The sequence below is a fragment of the Carlito syrichta genome, unplaced genomic scaffold, assembly GCF_000164805.1.
Source record: "Carlito syrichta isolate Samal-C Ts95f unplaced genomic scaffold, Tarsius_syrichta-2.0.1 Scaffold301936, whole genome shotgun sequence".
In the NCBI taxonomy this organism is placed as follows: Eukaryota; Metazoa; Chordata; class Mammalia; order Primates; family Tarsiidae; genus Carlito; species Carlito syrichta.
Window position 1 is genome coordinate 288,509 of NW_007246032.1, and position 13,675 is coordinate 302,183.

Consider the following 13,675-nt stretch of genomic DNA (forward strand, 5'->3'; position numbering starts at 1 on the left):
CCAAGTAGCTGGAACTACAGTCACGTGCTACCACGCGGTGCTAAATTTTTTGGTTTATTGTAGAGATGAGGTCTTGCCAAGTTGTCCAGGCTGGTCTTAAACCCATAGTCTCAGGCAATCTACTCACCTCGGCCTTCCAAAGTGCTGGGATTACAGGCTGAGCCACCAAACCCGGCTTAAAACTTACAGTTTTAACTGGGATATATCTCAAAGTTCACCATTCTCAGATAATTTTTCCAGGAGCATGGTGTATCTTTCAATATATATGTCAAGTTTTTGTGTGTGTGTGTGTGTGTGTTCCATATAGTTTTCTTAGGGTATAATTTAAAATAGTAATTCTGTTCCATGTATTAGGTATCCTTCTTTAGGGATTACTATTGTACATATATTGGCTTGCTTTGCCTGTCTTAATTTATCTCACTTCCTTTCTCATCCTTTTTACTTCTTCATATAATTCCTGTTTTCTTAGATATTTTAATTTTCTCCCTATATACCCTTTATTATTTTTCTGTATATTATCCTTTGGACACTTTGCAATTTGGTCTTAGTTTCTAAGATGTTTGTCCTTTGTGGTTTTTTGTAAGCTCTCATTACCATTTTTTCCTGTTATATGTCTATTTGTATTCTGAGCTTTTGAACTTCTGATTTGGATTGTACTTTGGTATTTGTAATTGCTTGTTTAATTATATTTGATTAATGTTGAGATGCCCTTTAAAAAAAGGATTCTTCTTTTTTATGTATTTTTTAGGGAGAGTATTTTAATTAGTTGCAATGCTTTACTACTCATTTTCTATTTTATTCTTATGGAAACTTTGAAGATATGTTCATAAACCTTTTCTGTTCATGGCAAAATGAACAGGATTTCCCTAGACCAGCAATAACAGGTGATTCTATTGGGGTAAGATATGAAGTGGTGTTGGTTATCTATTTGATTTCTTAGTTCAAAAGGACTCTCTTCTCTTGGTAGGCTGATCTTGTGAGGACAAGGGGGTCTTGTCTCACAGGTCGTAGTTTGGGCTTGCCTCTCTGTCTGTACCCTTTGACTTATGAAAACTCATCCTGGCCTGATGTTTGGAAGACTCTTCCTGCTCCGTGGGGTCTCCAGCAAGTGATTGCTATTTTCTTGTAAAGTGTTTGTATGCCGAAGAGAACTTACATTATGAACTTGAACTTAATATTTGCTCCCTGCTCTCCCGACTCCCCATCCAGCAGAAGCTTGTGCTGCACAACAGGCCAAATTTCTGAACTTGAATCCCAACCAACCTACCTGAAGTCCCAGTGGGAGGGCTGTGCTCACCCAGCTAGTTCCCTGTGGCCAGGAGGTGAATACCAGACATTGTGTCCTAGGCAGAATGCTTTTATTAAAACTGAAAATGTTGGTCTAAATCAGGTTATTGAGATGACAAGGGGGCAGTTGGAGCCGAGGTACATGCAAAAGTGAAGGGTAGTGGGAGTTGGAAGAATGAAGGTATTCTGGATGAATTTTCCTCATAAAATGATAACTCCTAACAAGTGCATTTAGGGGAGGGTCGGATCATAGTTCCTGCTAGCCTTTCCTTTTCTTTCTCACCACCCCTCTGGTGACAGTCTTGTCTGGATGAGCCTCCTTGATTTGGGCTTTCTTTACTATAGAGTTTCTGCTGCTTAAGTCCACATGCCCTTTGAGTGAAATTCTTAGATTCTGACCTCTTCAGTCCAGGTCAAACCCCATCCCTGAGGGGAGCAACGTCTTTGTCCCCAAGTTCCTGTCCTGAGCTGACCTGGGCTCCACTAAAAATTTTTTTATTGTAGTCAAATACACACAACATAAAATTTATGATCTTAACTATCTTTAAGTGTATAGTTCAATGTCATTAAGCACATTCACATTATTGTTCAACCAATCTCCAGGACTCTTTCATCTTAAAAACTGAAACTCTATACCTGTAACAGGAGGTTATGAACTAATATAACCTGTAACATAGCTGTGATGCGCCCTTCCTGCAACCTTTATACTGTCATAATGGAGACCACAATCGATAGGAAAAACTAAAAATATGACTCATGCTCTAAAATGAAGCATTGCCAAGTGTGTTAAGACTCTAGGCACTATACTAACCTCTGTTTGTGAATTTACTTCTAACAGGACACTCATCTAACAGGACACTCATCAGGACCATTCAGACGTGGTCCTCCATCTTTTTCACCTGGGAGATCAAGTCCTCTTAAAGACTTAGAAAAAACAAGGACCTGAACACCAACTTGGTTTCATTCCAGTCACCTCACATTGTCCCCATTCAGCAGGAAGTAGCCAGATGAGAGACAACGTCCCATTGTGCCTAATCACACAAGATTGTGGAGTGAGCCTTTGACAGTGGGAAATCATAACAGTGAAACAGCAAAAAAATGAACCTAATTGACTCCATTTTTGTTTAAAGAGTCTTTATCCATGCTTGCATGCAGGTTAGAATAATTTGAAAACACTAAAAAGATAACATAGGAACAACAAGTATGCAACTGTTCAGACTAACTCTGGGAAAAAGGGAAGTGCTCACCCTATGTTTTGTCAAAGATTTAAAGGAACATTGTGTGAGCTGATCAAGGACAAAGAAGCTTCCCAGCATCCTTGGATCTTCACTGGCACCCAGACGTCTGTGGTCATTGGTCACCTCTTGATTCCAACCTCCTGCTCTTAACATTAAAAGAGTCTGACATTTGTAATAACCTGAAGTGGTCTTTGAGACGTCAGTTCACAATCTCCTCAGGTTGCCATCTCTTGAATAAACTTGATTTCTTTTCACCAACCCTTGTCTCTTGAGTTTTGCTTTCGAGTGCTGAGCAGATTAGCCTGGGTTTGGTTACATACCATTAAACATTAACTCCCATTCCTTCCTACCCCAGTCATGGCAATTACCCTTCTACCTTCTACCTCTGAATTTGACTAATTTAGTTACCTTGTGTAAGTGGCATCTTACTGTGACTGGCTTATTCCACTTAGCATAATGTCCTCAAGATTCATGCATGTTGCAGGACAAGTCAGTTTCCTTCTTTTTAAGACTGAATAATATTCCATTGTACGCATGTGCCACATTTTGTTTATTCATTCATTGGCTGACAGATGTTTTGGTCGCTTCTACCTTTTGGCTATTGTCAATAATCCTGCTGTGAACATGAGTGTACAAATATCTTTTTGTGGCCCTAATTTCAATTCTTTGGGGTAAGGTCACCTGCAAGATTCTACCTAGAAAAGAGAACCTCAAGGGAAAAAAATTCTTTAGGGTATATACACAGAAGTAGCATTGCCGGATAGTATGGTAATTCTATTTTCATTTTTTGAGGAACTATCATACTGTTTTCCATAGCGACTATACGATTTTACAATCCCACCAGAGGGGCACAAGGGTACCACTTTCTCCATATCTTCATCAATACTTGCTATTTCCTGTGCTTTATTTATTTATTGGATATTAGCTAGGATAATGGGTGTGAGGTAGTATCTCATTGCGGTTTTGATTTGCATTTCCCAATGATTAGTGATGTTGAGCAGCTCTTCATGTGCTTATTGGCCATTTATATATTTTCTTTGGAGAAATGGCTGTCCAAGTCTTTTGTGGGAGTTCTTTATATATTCTGAATATGAACCCCTCATCAGATATGTGAGTTGCAAATATTTTCTTCTATTACATAGCTTTTCTTTTCACTGTTGATTGTATCCTTTGCTATAAAGAAGTTATAAAAAAATTTTTTTCAGGGAAGAGCGCGAACGCAGTCCCCCACTACCACAAATTACGCAGTCAAGTTTCCCACATTTGGGGAAATCGCGGGGGTCAGCACATCCGGAGTGCAATGGGTAAGCCTTGCCTTGGGAAAACTACCTTCGTGATCATGTTATCTCCCCTACCAGGTTAAGTATGAGAAGTTTTAAATTTTGATGTAGTTCAATTTATCTGTTTTTTTGTTGTTGTTGCCTATACTTTTGGTCTCATAGGCTTGAGATCATTGCTAAATCTAATGTAATGAAGCTTTTCCTCTATGTTTTATTGTAAGAGTTTTATAGTTTTAAGTCTTCTATTTAGGTTTTTGAGTTATTTCAAGCTAACTTTTAAGCTGTCATTTGTACTGGGCATTACTAACATGTAGCAATGATAAATCACTGCAGTTAAGAAAGTGACTTCCACATTTCTACTCTTGGATTTTAGCCCAAAATATGTCTTTCTTCCCTCTCCCCAACAAACACTTGCTCCTACTCATGAAAGAGGCCATAAAAATGTAAGAAAACCAATGCAAAAATTTATATTTTATTTGAATTCAAAAAATTTAAAATTGCTTTCAAATTCAGGAAAGTACCATAATGCAGGACCCCAGGGGGAAGCCTCATATACAGAGACAGATAAATTAAATGTATATACTGCAGACAAGCCAAGAAGGTGTGTAGATTACATATTTACAGCTCTTGATGTTTTCTGAAAACCATATTTATACACTTTATTACATTTACAAAAAAGGCTTCCAACTACCATTTACCTACAATAATGAAAAAAAAATTTACACCTTTTTTCTTTCTTTTTTGGTACTGTACAAACTTTGTATAATAAAAATATATCTCTGTACAAAAGATTTTTTTTTAACTTTTTTTTCCCTCATGAGATGGTGATGGGTATATGGCGTGAATGGTAAGTGGAGGGCCTAATCTGCCCCGTTCCCTTCCAAGACTCTGGAGGTGGAGAGAAAAATGCCAGGGTGCTGGGTGCCCCAGTAGCAGGTGCTCCTTGGGCATCTCTGACTTTCCAAGGAGACACGGGGGAGGGAGTGGAGGCAGGGCCGGATGAGGAGTCCACTGGGTGGTCTGAGAGGAGTGTAAGGGGGAGGGAGCAAAGAGCTTCCTGCATCTGTTTCCAGCAAAGAACTGAGATGAGTGTGAGTGTGTTTGTCTGAATTGGTTCTCTTCTGCCAATCCCCAGGGTGCTGTGTCCTAGAGTGGGTGTTGCTAGGGTGGGCTCCTGGCATTGCCAGTCTCCACTGTATCTGCTGGAAACAGACACCTCTCATTGTACTTTTGACATCAGATCTTTTAATTTTTCCAGCCCAGAATTTGCTTAAGAGACACTTAAGCACTGCCCCTCCACTCCTGCACATTTCTGTTGGATATTTCAATCTGTGATATGAACATCTGAGGCCAGCATGTCACACATGCACAGGGCCTTAAGCCCATGGAGGACCGTCCTGAGAACAGAGAAAGTGGCTGTAAATGCCACACTTTGACTCCTAAACTCGTTAACTTCCAACAATACTCACATGGAATTCATTAAAGACTCAGGCACAATGAAACTGTCAAAATAAATCAAACCCACTTGCAAGGAGGTGGAGAGAGTATGACTTTCAGTCACTTCATTCTTCCAATTCAGGAGCTGCCAGGTCTTTTGTCTGCTACAGTCAGGGCCTGCTGGGAGCCAAGAGGCCAGCACCAACTCCAGGAGGTCTGGAGTGCTGGGTTCTGGCTCTGATGCTGTCCACGTGGAGAGAGCAGAACCCACACAGGACACACAGGTCCCCACCTGGCCTGCCACAGTGCTGCTGTAGAGATTCACCCTGTCTTTGGTCCCCCTTCTAGACGGGATTTCTGGCAGCTGGTGTAGTAGACTTTGGGGTCAGACCGATCTGGGTTTGCATTCTGACACCACACTTACTACCTCTGTGACTCACATCTCTTCACCTCTCTGGGCTTCTGTGTTCTCATCTATAAAATGGGAATAATAAATCCAATGTATTGGTGTTGTATAGTCTAGAAATGCTACTGGTCAAGTGTCAGGCACAGAGAAGAAACCCAATAGGTGGTAGCCATTATTTTTGGGGTCCTGGAGCAGGTTTTCTCCCTGTCCTTTCTAGCACCTCTCTGCTACCTCCAGACCTGGCATCCTTATCTGGGTCACAGACTTGTTTTCTGTTCTCTTTGTCAGTTGACAGTCAGACTTGACCTTGGGCTTCTGGCTCACCCTTCATTCCCAGTGCTGCCCAGACCCAAATGACTTTTCATCTGGATTTAGAACTCAATAAAGTTATGTTTGAAAAAATAAAGAAACTGATTTCCACACTATTTCTGAAGACGTTTTTCTTGCTTTTGGGGTAATCCTTGCTGTCACTATGCAGATAGGACTGTCCATCAGCAGATGGTTGGTTTCTGCACACTGACCACCTCAGGATGTATCCTCAGACACACTTACTGTGTCCTCACACATGGGATGGGCGGCATGTTGATTTGAAGCTGACTATGCCTCCCCCTCTTCTCTTCTGTGTGTTGTGGGAACAAGGCGTGGGGCATCTTTCATGCACTCTTCTTTTGAAGGCTTTATGGTCTCTCTCAAAGGACGCAAATGAAGGAGAGGAGTGTATGTTTGTGTGTGCTCTGGCCCGTACACACTTACACACACCCAGAGTTGTTTTGCTATTTCAAATCCATCCACTTCCTTCCCCCGTCAGCAGCCCCTCTTCCTTTACTGCCCCAAGTCAGGGCTCGGCAGGAGTCCTCTCCAGGGTGACAGGCTAGAGGGTGGCAGGGCGAGGGCCCCAGTCCCAGCAGTAGCAGACACAGGCGGAGAGACAGACGAAGATGGGCACTGGGCACTGTGCTCAGGGGAGCCTACTTCCTGCCCCCTGGGGAACTGGGAACAAACAGATCACACCCGAGTTAGTAAAGGAAGAGAGGCAGTGGGGTTGGGGTAGGCAACAGAGCAAAGGGGGAACAAATGGGAAAGAGGGAAAGAAATCGGCCACCCCCAACTTCATCTCTGTTAGTGTTCCTAGGCTGGAGGTTGGTTAGGTAGGGAACACACACAGTAGAACATGTGTTTTTCTAGTTGTCTTTTTCCTGTGGGGCCGACTTACCCACGAGGCACATAAGCCCAGTGCCTAGGGGGCACCATACTTTTAGGAGTCCAGGAAAATGTTTTAATTTTAGTTTCTTTCAGAGGGGAAAAAATGAATATAATATCAATAATGGCTATGCTCCAGCCTGGATTAAAGTTTCTTTATAAGAATACAGCTGTAAATTGCCATTTCAAACACTTTCTAATGGAGGAGGGGCTCTCAAGCACGGCCCCGCTCACTCGCTCCATCGCTCGTCAACCCCACAGGTCTCACGACTTCCCTAGGTCAGCTTTTCACTTTAATTTCAGCTGCTCTCGTCAGGCATCATCTGAACTTACCACCTAATCACTTGCTTTAAATGTGTGTGTCTGTTCAGGGGCGGCTCCTTATACATCCCCACCCCCTGAGCCAAGCCATGCCTTCTCTGTTCAGGCTGTGGGTGGAAGTGGCCACAGGGGCCCTGATGGAGGCCTGTGGGCAGGGCAGCAGGTTCAGAGGCCCTGGCTGCTGGCAAGGGAGCAACGCTAGGGCTGCCTGCATGCGGAGCTGCTGACCCCAGAGGAGACAGCTGGGTGCACACCAGCACCAGGTACTCTGCCCAGATGCGAAGCGAGGGACCATGGGGCACTCTTGTTTCTTTCTTATGCTGTTCAATCATTCATGTGAGGCTTGATGGTCAGATTTATCACTGATCACCTCTCAGGGCTGATTTACGTTATCAGGGGAAATTTTTCTTTTTCTTTCTGGCTTTCTAGTGGTATGAGTTCTGAGTAGGAAGAAGGTAGGAAAAAGTAAAGACTGAGCATAAAGATGAAAGCTCAGGAGTAATTTTGGAATGTTAAAATGATCCCACTGGAGTAATTTTTCTGTCTTATTTAAGTGTCTTGGAGTGATGTAAAAAGATGGGGAAAATTTTTTCATAAAATTGTCTGTGTGCCACAGTGGCCTTCATATATTCTGAGACTAATTTTTAGCTCTTTGTGCATACATTATAGTAACATTTACACTTTTAAGCTTCAACTTAAGGAATAGAAATGATCGAGAGGAAAACAGCAGGCTCAAAGAGGGGAAGAGAGAATTGGGGGCAGCGTAGCAGAGTATTGAAAAGCACGGACATTTACTGCATCACTGACTAGCTCATGATGTGGGACTTAGGCAGAAACTGAAAATCCTAGGAGTTGTGCAGAGGAAAGGGAGCAAGGCATGCCAGGGAGCAGGCACCGATGCTCAGTAGGTGGAGACCTCACTATGACCCTGGTATAGGGTCATAGCCAGCCCTCCTATGCGCCTGCACACACAAGCCTGTTCCCTCGCTGAGCTGCCATTTGTGTGCCCCAAACACTTGCTACATGTGCAGTTGGTGTGGAAAGAAGGAGATGACACTAGCTCCGGGGTTGGCTGATGGTCCCCTTAACCAATTTCCCTTGTCCTGTTGGAATACCCATCTCTCTGACTCTGTGACTTTCTCCCCAGAGCCCTCCAGCTTTGGCTAGGCTCTCCAAGGTGGGTGGAAAGACCTGAGAGAGGGCACCTGCCTATCTCCAGAAAGTGGGATGTGTGGCAGAAGACAGTTCTCAGAGGGATGCAACTTGGACATCCTCTTGGGGCAACTCTCAAAGGTTCCCAGGTCCTAGAGGTGAGTGTATGATTGGGGGAGGACGCAGTGAAGAAGTGGCAATGCTTTTTAGATTTGTCAGTTCCATTCCAGTGGGCCTGTCAGATGCATGCACATGTGCGTGTGTGTGTGTGTGAGTGTATACTTGTGTGTGTCTGCCCCCAAATAATGGGGATCACCTCCCTCTTGGCTCAATGGCAGGGATTATGTTAGTTCATCTATTGTGCTCTGTGTGATGGTGAATTTTATATGTCAACCTGCCTAGGCTATGGTGCCCAGTTGTTTGGTCAAATCTCACTCTAGATATTGCTGTGAAGGTATTTTTTAGATGTGAAAAACATTGAAATCAGTAGACTTTGAGTAAAAAAGATGAACATCCATTATGTGAGTGGGTTGCACCCAATCAGCTAAAGGACTAAAAATCTGAGGTGCCCTGAAGAGGAAGGAATTCTGCTTCCAGACTGCTGGTGGACTCAAGATTACAGCACTAGCTCCTGCTGGAATTTCCAGTTTGCTGACCTGCCCTGTAGATTCTGCTTTGCCAGCCATTTCCTTAAAATAAATCTCTCTCTCTCTCTCTCTCTCTCTCTCTCTCTCTCTCTCTCTCTCTATATATATATATATATATATATATTTATTTCTATCTAACATATAGGTATATAGATGTGTAGATATAGACATATATCTCTCTTTATAGAGAAGTATATATGCATATATTATGTGTATAGTGAGTGTATACATCTCTATATATATACACACAACATACCTATGCATGCACACACACATACATGTATGTATATGTGCATCTTTGTATAGTTCTGTATAGCTCCAGAGCTTGGCCTTGGCACAGAGGATACACACACACACATATACATGTATATATGCATCTCTGTATGTCTCTATATATCTCCAGAGCTTGACCTTGGTCCAGAGGATGAATACACACACACACACACACACACACACACACACACACACACACACACACACACACAAAATTGGTTCTATTTCTCTGAAGATCCCTGACTAATACACTCTGCTTGGATATTTTGCCAAGTCCAAGGGTTAAGAGCATAGTCACTGGAGCTAGCCGGCTTAGGATTGGATTTGAACCCCTCTCCTTATTAGCTGTGTGATCTTGGTCAAGTTCCTGCCTCACAGGTGGTTCAGGGATTCAGTGAGTTAGATCAGAGAGGACCTGGCTCAGTGCATGGCACGCAGTCATGCTCAGTGCACTGCTCTCCTCTTACTGGGTGTGTCTTGGTGGGGTGGAGCATCTGTGCATGCACAGGTCCCTGTCTGTGTGCGTCGCAGCCTGTCTCCCCCACCCTGTCTCACCAGCTGCTGGAGGCGGGGCTCTCAGTGGCGGTGGAGATGGCCAGGCTTGGTGGCTATACTGCTGTGCACACTGTGCTGACTGTGAACTCCGCCTCGCTGGCCATGATGTCTGTGGGCTGGATGTTGCGGTCGTACATTGGGTTCTCAAATGTGGCCCGAACGTTGGTGTTCTCGTGGCCAGCATAGCCATTAAATGGAACTTTGGGTCTTCTCCTGGGAATAAGAGAGAGAGTGACCATGACATGGAAAGAGACAGTGATAGCAAGGCTTAGGGGTCTACAGGGGGGAAGGGAGGGAGAGAAGGACACTCTTTCTTTCAAAGGTTACAGCTTTCCTGAGCCATGAAGGCCTTGGCTGGCCACCCTCCCTGCCCGTGCCTCCCTCTACCACCGTACCTGTGCTTGTAGAGATAGAGCACAAAGCCCGCAATGATCAGGGCGATGAAAGGCACCAGGATCGCGGCCGCCACGGAGCTGCTGTTGGAAGCAAAGTGGCGGCCGATGGACTCGGGGTCTGACTCCAACAGCCTGAGGTCTGCAAAGTCCCAAAGCAAAAAACTCAAGTCACAGAGACACTGCCTGGGTATAGGGACCTGCTAACCACCTTGCCCACTGCACTCTTGGGAGTGAGGCTGCGGCTTGGGGGGTCTTCATACTCCAGCTTGACAGGGAAGTACCTGGAGCCCACCGGCTGGTCTCCACATACACACTCGAACACTGCTCAGGAGCAGGGGCCTACATGCTTCTGCCTTGGGCAACCAGAGGACTGTGTTCAGTCCTTGGACCACAATCTGCAGAAGAGCCTGAAACCATGTCTCAGAAAAAAACCCTTAAAGGGGTGCAGCTCTTTAGAAGTTTCTAAACTTCTTTTGACTGTGGAAGCCTTTTATCAGATGAAATCTTACAAGGAAGCCAAAATATAAGACAGATGAAAGTGGGACTGCTCTGGCTGAGGCGGGGGCAGTGTTGCTGAAGCTTCTCCTTAGGGAGAAGTATGGCTTCCTTCCTTCTCCCACTACCCCCAACTCTCAGACCAGGAGGGCTCAGAACACAATTAGACACCGTGGCCCCTGCGAGGGGCTGGGCTCTGAGAGCATACAGAGAGAGGAGCCAGAACAAGAATTCTGATTTTCTGAGGCCCTTCCAGTGTGCTAGGTTGGGGTGGTGGGCACTGGAGGCTGTCTTTGATTCTGTGAAGGGTGCCGTGTGGAAGACCGTGGTCTTAGCTCACACAGCTAACGAGAGCAGAGTCAAAGCAACTCGGGGAGGAACAGCGTGGGTGGGAGAGGTATGGGGCCAGCTGCTGCTTAGTGCAGAGAGAAGTTTCTGGAGCTCAGGGCTGGAGGAGACACAATGGACTGCCTGGACAGGCAGGGGCCCTGAAGGCTGGAGGTGTCAGTGCCCAGGGCATTGAGTGGCTCTCCTGCGCCCATGACTGGCTCCTGGCTCTACCTTCACTGCTTCTGAGAAATCAGGGGCCCTTACCTCACCAGAGTCCAAGGCTGGGCACCCAGAGGCTCTGGGCCAGGCTCTGATAAGTGGACATTTGACATGGATGGTGTGAAGCATGTGGGGTAAAGATTCTAGGGAAGGACAAAGAAGGGAAGCCTCCCTGATGCTCAGTTTTCTCATCTGTAAAATGGGAACAATGCTAACCTTCTAGTATTGTGCTAAGGAGGAAATTATATCATAAGTAAAGGCAACCCTGAAAACTCCAAGATGCTTCCAGCTGGCTTTGTCCAGAGGCAGAGGTGATTTCTGAGGGTTGGCCAGAAAGTGTTGCTGGTGGCTGTATCTATGACACAGCGTCCCTTAAGCTGGGGGCTCGCACCTCAAGGCGTGAGTGTGAGACTGTCTGGCAAAGGTTGGGTGTGTTGTGTTTATGTGTTTGTTTGTGGAGCTTTTTTTTTTTTTTTTTGAGTTGGAGTCTCACTCTGTCGCCCAGACTGGAGTGCAGTGGCCGCTCCCGGCCACCTCAACCTCGCCTGCTGGGCTCCGGCGATCCTTCCGCCTCAGCCTTCCAAGTAGCTGGAATTACAGGCATGCGCTACCGCGCCCGGCTGATTTTTTGATTTATTGTAGAGATGAGGTCTCGCTGCCCAGGCGGGTCTTGAACCCGCGGGCTCAGGCAATCCACTCACCTCAGCCTCCTAAAGGCGCGGGATTACAGGCTGAGCCACCGAGCCCGGCTGTGGAGCTTTTTTTTATTCCGCAGCTTTTGTCAGAATCTCAGAAACATTCCCGATGCCAAAGAGGCCAAGTACCCTGTCTCAGACTGTTGAAGTTCCCAATCCTCTTCCCTATCCCAGCACACGCAGTTTCTCTCCCATCCCTACAATCTCACCCTTCCAAGGGACACGTGCTAGTTACCAAGTCTTTGAAAGCCGAATTGCCCGAAGCCATGGCCCTTGACAGAACCCTGGTAGATGAAGGTGCCTCCAGAGGACTCTGAGGAGACCTGTGATGGTGGGGAGCAGAGAGAGAAAGATGGGAGGCATGCTAGAAGGATCTAGAACTCCTCTGGCCAAACCAGACAGACTCGCTCACAGGTACATGCTGTCAGACATGCTGGTGTCACCCACTGACCCGCTGCTCCAACACGGACCTCTGACTCTCTGTCTATACCAAGGCAAGGGTGGGGTGTGACTGGTGAGCCAGGTGGGGCAGGGACACCACCCACTTATTTGAAGTAGGGGAGAGAATTTTATTTTCTACTACTCAGCCCACTCAGTCTGGCCATGCCTCAGATTCTCATGTGTAAAATGGGAATAATAACAGTACCTATGTCTAAGGCTTGCTGTGAGGATTAAATAAGTTAATATACATAAAGCACTAAGAACACACTTATTTAACTTATTTAGACACATGGCTGCTATTACTATTATGAGGAAAAACTGACTTTTTTGGAGCATGATGAAACAAGCAGAACCACGATTAAAATGTCCCTAGCTGATTAAAGGCGTTTTGGAAGGTTCATCACATTTCCAATAGCTACTAACTTTGGGGGCAGTTGAGGACTTAACTCCTTCCTGCTCCCTCCACCACAGTGCCTCCATGACACTCACCATGTGTGACCTGGAACTGCAGTAGCTGAGGGTGAGGGTGCTTGCACTCCTGGCTACTTCGGACCCATGCCAGGGGTGCCCTCTGTCTCAGATGCCCTGGGCTGACCTCCCCACCTGTCCCCCTCACCCCCACATGCCCTGGCTGACTGCAGGTGGTTGGCTGTCATTCTGGGTGGTAGCTCTGACTGCTTTGCCCTCCATAGCTGCATATCCTCAACTTGCCCCGCCCACACTCCTAGTTCCACGTCCCATGGGCACACCAAGGAACTGCCTGAATGTACCAGCCCCTGCAGAAGCCACTTGGTTCTCCCTAAGTATTCATGAAACAAAGTCACTAAGTTACCATCTTCCCCCAGGTAGACCTTTCCATGAGGAGGCACATGACTCCCCAGCTCTCTGCTACTCTGACCCATCATGAACTCTCACTTCTTTCTTTGCTTCCTCTTCTAGCTCCAACAATCCAACAGAGGAAAGCTAAGGATGTGGTAGGTGACACTATGCTCAACTCCACTATATGTGAAATAGGAAGGCATGGGCAGAGGAGCGTCACTGGGGACCCAGCTTCCTCCTCAAGAAAACCCTAGAATGTAATGTCTTTCCCAAGGGAATGCAGGAAAGTCCTATCCCTTCCCCCAGGCCTGGTCTCTCAAATTGAGTCACCCATAATCTGCATCCTCAAATGTGAGCAGACGTTCAAGGTAGTCACGTGGGACTCAGCCCCCACCATATCATTACCTTCAGCTTGCCTGAATCCCCTCTTGATCCCTGATCTCCAATCCCTTGCTTTCTGTTCTAACAGCAGAACTTCCTTCATC

At 45.8% G+C, this 13,675-nt stretch overlaps 1 protein-coding gene across 1 annotated transcript in view; it reads right to left on the reverse strand.

The window, feature by feature from the left end:
* Positions 1 to 6,376: 6,376 nt before the first annotated feature.
* The window catches only part of CSMD2 (CUB and Sushi multiple domains 2), a 169,832-nt gene continuing 162,533 nt past the window's right edge, over positions 6,377 to 13,675 (reverse strand). Inside the window, exons 44-47 of the mRNA XM_008055741.2 lie at positions 12,166 to 12,253; positions 10,192 to 10,330; positions 9,797 to 10,009; positions 6,377 to 6,638 (exon numbers count right to left, since the gene is read on the reverse strand). Coding sequence (XP_008053932.1) covers positions 9,850 to 10,009; positions 10,192 to 10,330; positions 12,166 to 12,253 — 387 coding nt within the window. The 3' untranslated portion in view covers positions 6,377 to 6,638; positions 9,797 to 9,849. The remainder of the gene's footprint in view (positions 6,639 to 9,796; positions 10,010 to 10,191; positions 10,331 to 12,165; positions 12,254 to 13,675) is intronic.